General features: G+C 39.6%; 2 protein-coding genes across 2 annotated transcripts; both read right to left on the minus strand.

Annotated features, from left to right (window-relative positions):
- Nucleotides 1–1,000: 1,000 nt before the first annotated feature.
- On the minus strand, nucleotides 1,001–3,608 carry mrpl24 (mitochondrial ribosomal protein L24). Its single transcript, XM_079175911.1, has 6 exons — nucleotides 3,569–3,608; nucleotides 3,129–3,315; nucleotides 2,563–2,658; nucleotides 2,219–2,322; nucleotides 1,862–1,992; nucleotides 1,001–1,455 (listed from the first exon to the last, which is right to left on the minus strand). The coding sequence occupies exons 2-6, from the start codon at nucleotides 3,309–3,311 to the stop codon at nucleotides 1,319–1,321; spliced, it is 651 nt and encodes a 216-aa protein (XP_079032037.1). The 5' UTR covers nucleotides 3,312–3,315; nucleotides 3,569–3,608; the 3' UTR covers nucleotides 1,001–1,318.
- A 1,546-nt stretch (nucleotides 3,609–5,154) lies between these two features.
- LOC306707946 (hepatoma-derived growth factor-like) lies at nucleotides 5,155–10,843 on the minus strand. The gene is made up of 6 exons (XM_079175611.1): nucleotides 10,404–10,843; nucleotides 8,703–8,779; nucleotides 8,132–8,270; nucleotides 7,373–7,531; nucleotides 7,079–7,267; nucleotides 5,155–6,874 (listed from the first exon to the last, which is right to left on the minus strand). The coding sequence occupies exons 1-6, from the start codon at nucleotides 10,488–10,490 to the stop codon at nucleotides 6,854–6,856; spliced, it is 672 nt and encodes a 223-aa protein (XP_079031737.1). The 5' UTR covers nucleotides 10,491–10,843; the 3' UTR covers nucleotides 5,155–6,853.

Genomic DNA, 10,843 nt, shown 5'->3' on the forward strand with positions numbered 1-10,843 from the left:
CTTTGAATATTCTTAAATTAAAGCTCAGTAAAAGGTCTCTGTGGGTCAATAATAGGCACCAAACTATGAAAGATGTACCTGTAATTCTAAGAGACTAAGAACAACTGATCTCATAAGATGGTAATGTCAATTTAAGATTTCATATATAAAAAAAAATGTGATGCTGAAAGTTAAAAACTGTAAAACTGAAATTGTACTAAATGTACAGTGAGCCTGCTTTGACCTTTGATAGTTTTATGTTAATGTATATCATACAGAATAACTTAATCATAAATTCATGACCAAATGACTTCCTCAGTGAGATCATACTGATGCAAAAACTGGAACACGTCAGAGGAATACCATGCAGCGCCAGTGTATAAAAAGTCAAATGAGGTGAGTGAGAACTTTGTTGAAACTACCAAGTCTGTAGTCTCCTCCCAAGTCATTTCCTTCTGCACACAGTTTCCCAGACACGTTGGAAAGAGAGACTCATTTGTCTAAAGGCTTTGAGTTTTGGAGAGCAGCTTGTCTGGGCTTCTGTAAAGTAATATGACTATTTTCAGCCTTTCGGATGATCCAAACAGGCTGCAACCATTACCATTGTTAACCCTGCCAATACCAAGAGTCGGTTAACTTTCCAATCGTTCAGACAGTACAGTGTGTATGAATCATTCCTCTACACTAAACGTCAAGTGATATATTCTCTCTAGTGCAGAAGCTACTGTTTTCTCTGGTCACTGCTGTTCTACTTATGATGGCTCTAATACAAGCTTACTCGACAGCTTTCAGAAGTATCCTATCTCATTAATAATGTTTCATTCCTGCTCAGTGAATATTTTTAATGTAAATTTGCAAAATTGGATTTTCTCTTCCCAAATTACCGCATGTTGATGCTGATGAATCAGAGCCAAACCCTTAAGTTTGGAAACCTTGTGATTTAATACTATTGTGAACATCAGGTTCACTCCCCTGAAACGTGCAGTGAACCTCCAGTATACAGCAGAATAAAAGCTGTTAGTTTACGTGCAACATTTATTCACAATGACAACGAGAGGAAGTTAATTCAAACTCTAATACCGCTGTTAATAGAGAACAATTGAAACTAATCAGGAAACAATAAAAACTCCTCATATGTGTACAAAGCTGTCACTTCCTTAATAATATGGATGTTGCGTCAGTATTTTACCATCCATGTGCCTTACTCATGTCATCATCATCATCATAGTCTCTTTTTAACATTTCATTCAGCTCGACTCCCACCAAAACATGGCGACTTCAGAGTCCTTGTGAACACTGGATAGGACAATGGGGCCCCGAGTGTCTCTGGTTTCTCTGGTCAGTACCAGTAGGACCGTCTGGGCCTTCTGTTCTCCTGGATGCCCAGCTTCTCCATCACTTCCTCCTCCAGGGTTTTTAGAGACGGTACATAGGTCTTTTCTAGAGTGTCTTCTGGACTGGTGTCTTTGGGACCATCTGTAACAGCAGAAAGACAGGCGCATGTAAAAATACATACAACTTGAGAAGCAGAAGAATAAAAAAGGTACAATCTTGAGCAGGCACCTGTTCACTCTGCCTCAGAGTGCCTTCAGATGTTTGGTTTGACGACACGTCGTGCAAACTAGCTCATTTAAAAAAATACTGTGAAATTTGGTGAGGTTATTCGGCATCGCTAAAGGTTTACACTTTCCATGTGTCTTTCACTTAAGAATGAAATGCGTTTCTTCCACTATAAAGCAGTCCAACTATACTCAGTCACTCAGACACCTATTTTTAGAAGTCTGAAGATGGTGGAAACAGTTTTATGTGCTGACTTTTAGCTACAGATGGAATAAACCGAAAAGAATCCCCCTCTGACAAATACACACACACACTCTCTCACCTTTCCACTGCTGTGGCACGATGCCATCTCGTCGCTCCACAACAGGTTTCGGGATGATTCGACCCGTCCTGAGAGACACTCGGACTCTCTCCCCCTCCTCTGTGAATTTCCACTGCACATCAGTGGGCTTCCTGGAAGATCAATATCAGCATGTCATAATTAATCGGTTGTGAAACCAGAGATCATTTTTTTTAATCTACAGTAAATAATGCTGGACAGATTGAAGACCCTGTAGAAAAAGGATTACAGCTCATTTTGCATGCTAATCAGCGGCTCAGCTTTTGTTAAGGCCCTGAGGTAGGTGTGCACATGCATAGCCACAATCTTAATCCTGCAGTGTAGTGAGCTTTACTGTACCTGTCCGAGGGGTCAATGAGTGCAATATCGCGGAGCAGGAGGGGAGCCTCGCTGGCAATGTACGTCCCTCGGTAATCCCCAGTTTTTCCGATATACCTGTGATGCTGCGATAGAAAACAACAGTTCCAACTCTGGAAAACCAAACAGAAATGTCTTCTCGAGGTGCACTTTGTCAGCCTGAAATTCTGCTAGACATCTGCCTCCACCTGGTGGAGTTAAATAATAAATACACAGTGTATGACACTGATAAAACAGTAACTAACATGAAAACTTTACTGTTGATTGACAGCTCCCCTCTGTATCCAAAATTATTGAAATGCATAATGAAGTAAGTAGTTCCTTACTGTGTTCAGGCCCTCCAGCATAACCCAGTTTCTGTGTCTGAAGACTTGGATTACTTTTCCTTGCTTCCCTTTGTCCTTCCCTGCGAGAATCTCGACCTGAGAAATGAATGAAGAGCAGACACTTAAGTCTATGTTGTACAAACATTGTCTAACCAGTTACTTTTGTCAATCCAAGTTTGGACAAACATGTTAAAGAGCCTCTATTTTATTGGAGTAATCTCCATGAATTGTTGATGGCATTAATTTTTATTATAACTGTCTCAGCATTTAAAACAAGTGTGAGCTTGGAAATGTACTTTTTGTGCTCGGTCTTCTGAACAAAATAGTTCCTTTCAAAGAGTATGTCAAAGATGTAATTTATTGTTGTGGCTGGTAGCTTTCTAAAGAAATAACACTAAGGTAAGGTGTTGTACATGTTGTTTATACACTGTTCATCCATTGCAACTATCCAGCCCTGTTTCAATGGTTCTGGAGTTGTATGGAGTTACAACAGGCCTTGAATAATTACTTCCAAGGACTTGCAACAGAAAATTTGCTGAAGAGGACTTGGGACTTGAGTTCCTCACCATGTCCCCTCTGAGCACAGACCAGTCCTCTGGTGCTATCGGCTCCACAAACACCTTCCTCCTCTTCTTCCCCGGAGGATTCAGCCTCTTAGCGGCCACTGTCCACGGTCTGTTGGTGCCGAAGCGGTAATCTTTGGGCACAACCACCCTGGCTGCCATCGACAGGAGAGCGGTCAGCCGCATTGTGCTGCAGGTACCAAATGAATCAAAGTTAGCACATGAGCTCAAAAGGTGCCCAGTCTCCCTTCACATCACTACTCTCCACACAAGCTATGCTAACGTTAGCTTGCGGAGAAGCTAGAACTAACGTTGTGTTGCAGCGGCCACTATCTTTTAAAACACACTAAAATTTTAAATAAGACTGCTACCTATCTTGTCAAAACGTTATTAGAACAAAAAAAAAAAAGAGTAAAGTATCATAACATGCAGAGAGATCTTACCCTCTGTTGATGTCAATGTCACATGTAGCAGCACTGACCAACACTACCGTGAGCAGGTAGCGCCTCCTAGTGGACAGGAGGGTAGGAACTGTCTGAACGCATGCGCACATAATGTATCTGCTGTTGGACAGCAGAAATTACTTTTGATTTTCTTTCTGGGTCCAAATGATATAATATGGATGTTTGAAATAAATTGCACAATACTGTAAGATCTCTTCAAGACGACAGTTGTTCTGGAATTGGAGCTAATTGAAGATATTGCAGCATTTCACAATTGTTTTGGCTCAGGTTTCACAAGAGTTTAGTACAGAACTAAGCCAAACTGATTACTAAATGATTTCCTTTAAAAACAAAACACTGTCCTGTCCCTTCCTCAGAATATCTTAGGTTTGATGCCTTGAAAAAAGTCAGAACATAAATGACAAAATTACAATCATCGTTTTGGCTGGTAGGATTTAATGTAACGGTCAGAATATTCAATTAATAAAATAAAACATTTGAAGTTATTCTCCCTCCACATCATTTCAATTACTTCTTCATAAATTGCACTCTTTCTCATTTCTGTCTTTATAATCGGTGATGAACTGACAATCTGTGTGTTAATGAAAATTGATTAGTTTGACAGCATCATTCAATTTCAACTATGTGTCCTGTGCAACATTATGACCACAATATGTTTAAGATGTCAGTTTATTTTGAATGTAAAAGCAGATTCATTTTATTGCAAATGTAATTTGAATGGGGTATACAAATGGTTAATATCTTCCTTAAATAATTATTGATACAGAATTGCATAAAAACTAAAATGATCTATTCAAGTAAATGTTATAATAAATCATTATCTATTATTCTCTCTTCCTTTAGTGTTTCTGTTATGATAAATACAATGGAAATATATTACGATCAATAAAGTACGGCACGCTCATTTGTGATAGCCTGTTTTGATTTAAAATGTCTAAAGTGAGTTATTACAAGAAATACTGTTACTGTGATGAAGCTGAGAGATATTTATAGCATCCATATACTACAAGGCAAGAGGCTACATCTTCTAAAATGAATGAATTTAAAGCATTATGTCTCCACCCCAACAAGTTTGGTAAATAGTATATATATATATATATATATATATATATATATATATATATATATATATGACAAATTCAAAGCTGTCAGGACTTGTTACATCACCACCAAAACAAGTTCAGCGATTACAGCCCAAAGCCCCGAACTGTGCTGAAAGGCAAATTAAGGCAAATTATTTATGACAAGCGCGCAAAAACACACACACACACACACAAAAAGGTGCAATCATTAGTTTCAGACATTTATAACAGAGTGAAAAATGAGGTGTGCAATGAGTAATTAGTCTTGGTTTGTTTGAAAAGTTACAGTAGACGTCCGATTGCTTGAAACAAGAGGTTAAACACAATACCTGGTTTAGGGGTAACTTCAGACAATTCTGTTATTTAAGAACTCAATGACTAAGACCTGATTGTGGTAGATGATTTCCAGGAAGAGGAAGGATAATCAACAATTATCAAGAAGGATTTACTGCATATAAACATGACAAAACCATTTTCTTGTAATCAACATGTTTATTAAATGGACTAGCAACTACAACAGTAAACTAAGCAGCAGATTAAGATGAATGACAGCTTCTGGAAATAAATGATAAAGCTTAACCAAGAATTACACCTTAATGCCAAATCATACCCCTGGAACTATCTCCAGACATGAGTGGGCCACTTTGACCATTGTACAGTTAGTTAATCAATGGTATTATTTTAGGTGGGTATAAGCCATTTTCGGCACAGCAGCCAGGGTCATTTTCACTGGGTTGAGGTTTTCCCTTAACTTTATGATGTGGTCACCTGTGGGCTCATGTTGCCAAATACAGGACGAAAAACTAAAGCGATGACAATGACATCCGAGTAACACGGTGAGCAGGCGGAGCATCACAAAAACCACTTAAACCTTAAAAATTACCAAGAGTGGAAAATAACTAACACCACATTTTTGAACATGTTGAAATAAAACACATCTTTAGAACATCACAACTTTGATTCACAGCCAAAATAATAAGACTAGTGAAGTAAAACAGACTCATATTCCAGTTAAGATGGTTGGAAACCAAAAGTTCAGAAAACAAAGTTTTACAGATGGTTCTCTCTGTAGTCTTCTCATTTTAATTTCTTCCAAAAATCACAATTTGTACAGATAATATATGTTGGCATCGACGATGTCAGCAACACATTTGAAAAAGAAACATATTTGGTACAACCAATTACTGAATGCAACGTGAGCTTAAAAGAACTTGTAATAACTTGAAATTGAGATTTGAAAGTTTGCCAGATCATTTCCCCAGAAAAAGGTGTCAACAAATAACCTTTACCCCCGACAGACGCCACAGCTCCACCTCGAGACCGAGCCGCGACACGAGAACATTCAGGAATGTCTTTCTGCTTTCAACAATCGTTAGCTGAAGAAAGCTACAGAAGGGTTTAAAAGTGTTTTAATCCGACAATAGTTCGCCTCAAAACGGGCTTTAAATATTCAACCTGGTGAAATGAATGACGTAAATTTGGTCACCTGCAAATTAAGCATTCACTACACAAAAGCAACAAAACCTGCGTTGCATAAAAACATCACACAGTGAACTAGACAATGGCAAGGGACAAACAAAAAACTAATTCTGAAAGTGCAACTCATCACGTATCCAATGACTGAATCGATGACTTAAGATGAAGCCGATGAGCTAGGTGAAACAAATGGAAGTAATACATTTATTTGATGCACTAAAGCTGAGAGCATGGGTGAAAATTTGTTCTTATTCCTGTACAATAACTACGTTTTAAAACCACCAGATGGGAGTATTTATCTTTTTTATGGTTTAAATGTTCTCCTTTTTTATTTTCTATATATTTCAGCGTTTATTCCCTCGAAACTGAAAAATGTTTTTGACACCTAGCATTCAGTCTTTGTAATTATGTAATTGCACTTAGAAATAAAAAATATATACACACCAAAATCCCATTTATAAATGAGCCTTAAAGGGCTCAGTTCAATTGTTTGAAATCAGATTAGCAAACTTTTGGTTTCTGGGATATATGATATCCCAAAAATGGCAAATGAGGATACGTTTGTCTCTCAATACAAACACCTAGGTTTTTAAAACTCTTCTATTAATTAAACAGCTGAAATCTGGCGTCCAGCTGGTAAACATGTCGGTGCTTAAATTCCAGAGAAAAGCGTCAAAGGTTCTTGGTTTTCTTCTGAGAGTTGACGTTAAGCGCTGTCTGTCACAGGCTGCAGGGAGAACAGTGGAGAGCAATTAATACATTTAGTGTCTCTGACATGGGACATAAACATACAATTGTGTCACATGCTCTTTAGGTATCTATACTTAGATACTGTAGAATATTTACATATCATAGCATGGCCCAAAACCTGCATAAACACCAGAATGGTCCTTGAAGCCCGCATTAGGTCCCGATGGTGCCCGTGTCTCACCTTATCTGCGGTTAGCTTGCCTCCTGCTGGAGCCTTTTCCTGGGCCTCTGCTTTGGACTCGCTCTGTGAGGAGGGAGCAGTTGCCTTGGGTTCAGCCACATCGTTGAGCTTGGCCTCAGCGTTAGACTTGTTGCGGTCTACTTTAGGATCGCCTTCTGCCTCTGTATCCTTCGGCCGCTTGGGTGATGCCTGACGAAAGGTTTGAAGTGTCAGAGAGACAGAAAGCTCAACTATGAACCGAACACAAAGCGCTCTACTGAAACGGTGCACAGAATTGACGGAGTCAAAGCTCACCGCTGTGGACTCCTCCGCTTTTCGTTTAGCTCCTCCCCTCTCGTTCTTCTCGTCGATGACGAGGGCCCCTTCATCCTCATCACTGCTGCCCTCGGCATCTGCTTTCTCCAGACTTCCTGTATCTCCTGCTTCTTCCGACGCGTTGTCCTTCTTCGATGACTACAGGCCGAGATTTAAAAAGGAGTGAATTAAAAGGAAACAGTCAAAGTCTGGAGTTAGACCCACAAGAGCATAGACCAAAGTCTTAATGTTGTCTTGAATTAGTAAACAGTGCCGTTCTTTTACGTTCTTCAATTCAAAACAACCGTAAGGCGTGTAATGTAATTTGTGCTGAAAATGATTTCACCAGGTTCTTACAGACACAAGGATTTTTGTGGAAACGTGTTGCATCGACTACAAGTTTTGACCTTGCAGGCCAAACAAGACACTCAATGCATGATTGGTTTGGTTGCTTTGTAGAAAAGCATCTCAATATGTACTGTCTTTGTTTGCACCTTGAGCTCATCTCTTTCCAAAAAAGGAAACAGTGAATACCCGACAGGTTTCCTTGTTTGGGAGTTAGACAAAATATGATCTACTGCCACTTTGGGCTTTCTTCAATTACAGTTAATCGTTACTTTGTAATTCACCCCGTTTCCTTTGCCTCCTTCAGCAAACAAAATGACCGAAATTTGATATTACATGGAGTACAAACACAACGTACATTACTCACAGTACAATAAAACACACTTGGCCTCTGTCCTAGAAATACACACACACCTCGTAGCCTTCATGTGTGACGGTGGGGTTGTTCTCAATCTCCCAGAGTCCCTCAGCGAAGCCTTTCCTCTTGTTTGCTTTTCCAAATTTCTCCTTATTTTCATCGTATGGGCACAAATCCTTGGCCCCTAGGAACGCCCTGTGGAGGTGAAATGTTACTAGTTTTATAAATGTGCACACCCATCCACTGAAGCATATCAATAACAAATGTGTAATCAGCAGAGACGGTGTAATGTCATACAAGTAGCTGCAGCTTTTTTAAACATTTGGATAAATCACGACACATTCTACTAAATTCCTAAAGTGACAAATGATTAGCCAATTATTACTTAAACAGAAATTAATCTGTAAATGTATTTTGACACCTGACTGATAGTTATATATTTAAAAAAAAATGTGCATTACATGATTAATGTAATGCTACTAAACAGAAACACAGATAATAAACTAGTTCTAGAAGAAATACGTTCTTGAGGGTTGTTTGTTTTCATTTTCTTCCATTATTAATGTCTTTGCCATCATTTAGGCTCCACTAGGAATAAGACTGACAGCTTTAACACACATTACTCACGTCTCGTGTGTCCCAAAAAAGAACAACTGGTACTTGTTGGAGGGGGACTTCACTGCTCCTTCAGGTAACTCGTCAATCTGTGAATAAAGAACACAGCTTATTGAGAAGAGGCTGATAAAAAAATTAAAATCCACGTAACTATTCGGGAAAATGGTAATGAAGAAAAACTCAAAGACAAAAGTAGATTTAAATGTCGACGTGACAAACACAGGACCACTGCATCAATGTCAAACCCATGACGGTCATTACTATTCTGAATAATGTTATAAAACTACATTCAAACTACATTTGAAATACAAGAACTACATAATTTACACTGATGAAAGGAAAGAGCAAATCCTTAAATAAGATAAGCTTGAACCAGAAAATATTAGGTATTTTCTTACCATAAATAAACTAACAACTTTTTCTGTCACTAGAAATAAATGAACAGTTCCGACAGCTGGGGTAGTATTGGTAAATGCTCCATCAAGTCTTACCAGTTACTGTAAAAAATCCTCTCTGATTTAACTCTTTGTCATTGAACTTTTTGCTCAGTTCTCTTGTTTAACATCCTTGCAATGCACTGTTTGGCTCATCCACTACTTATTTGTGTTTTTAAAGAGCACAGAGGCACAGAAAGACATGGTGTCCGTTTGCAAAGTGCCTGTCAGGCCTTTTGGCAATCCGAGATAGTGCCACTGAATGTGGATCGGTGGGGCAGGACCTGTGGCCTGCTGACAAGAGGCATGGCTGATAAGACTGAGGAAAAGGAGGGAAGAGGCACATATCAATACTGAAACTAACTCAACTATTCACTTGTATTAAGTGGCACTTTGAATATTATTTTTCTTATTTAGTTACGTTATATGCATAACTGTATATATAAACCTCTGAGAACTTAAAAGTCACACATTTTCTCCCATGCTGAATAATAACTAACATTGACTGAAATGTTGTGCTGGTAGACGTTACATTGTGGTCTTATACCACTGTTCTTTATGAGCATGAAACGAATGTTACCGCTTTGGAAGAAAGCCTAACTTACAAGCAGACAAACTGTCAACTTATTTGTTTGACAGGCAGGCATGTTCACACAGCATCAAAGCATATGGTTGCACAAGTAGCCATGTGTCGTCTGTAATGCAACAGTTATTAAGGAAAACAACTTATTTAGCTACAATGTAACTTAGCTAAGTTACACCGTGGATTCGTATTTGTGTCCTCATACAGCACAGCTTTAAGATAACGTTTGCTACTACAGACGTTAACTTCATGTCTGTCATGACTGTTAAACTGTAGCCGACCTTTCGGTTAACGTTGCCCAGCTGCTCGCTCCATAACGGAGAGCCGTTGGTTACCGTTGGTTAACGTTAGCCCAACAGGGCCCCTGGGAGACGACAGCGGCAACATGAAAAGCAGCGTTGGTGACAGAGAGCAGCTAGCGACAACATTCACATTTAGTGAGCCGAGCAGGGTAACGAGGTGTCCGGCTGATGACTCACTCAAAAGAAATGTGCAACTGTCTACGGTTTGGCTAACGGTTAGCTGTGTGTGGATGCTGGGCAACGTTAGCTAACGCGACCGAGCTAGGCTAACTCATGGTAGCTAACTACTGATAGGCCTTGCAGGTAAACAAGTGATACGAACAGGCGGTCAGAAGGACCGACATTAATACCAAACCTTAAGCTGGAAACAAGACAGCAAACGTCGGGTGCTTACCCTCGCAGGCCACTGTGGATACCCCTTCATTTTAGCAAATACAAGATCTCCAGGTTTGTATTCTCGTTGCCTGTTGGACCTCGGCATGTTTCTTGCAGAAATGACTTACAATGTCAGATAACCGTATACGAGTTAAAACACAGTAACGCAGGTTAGTAGTTGTATTGTGGTACAGTGTCCCGGGTTGGTCAACACCTGCTGCAAACAAGCCAAGCGTCGGTTTGTCATCCAAATATATTAACCAGGCGCGGAAAACTGGAGCGAAGACAAGGCGGCCGACTTTTTTTTCGCGGATTCTGTGGACTGTAATCACGGCCCGGTGATAACAACACCGGTCTGGTTTGTGTTCGGATAACGCTACACTACGGAAACACGCGGTAACTATTTGGGTTGAACGTTATCCTACAATCCACTGGCTCCGTCCCTTGGACTGTTTGGGT

This window comes from Pholis gunnellus (genome assembly GCF_910591455.1).
Source record: "Pholis gunnellus genome assembly, chromosome: 16".
NCBI classification, from domain to species: domain Eukaryota; kingdom Metazoa; phylum Chordata; class Actinopteri; order Perciformes; family Pholidae; genus Pholis; species Pholis gunnellus.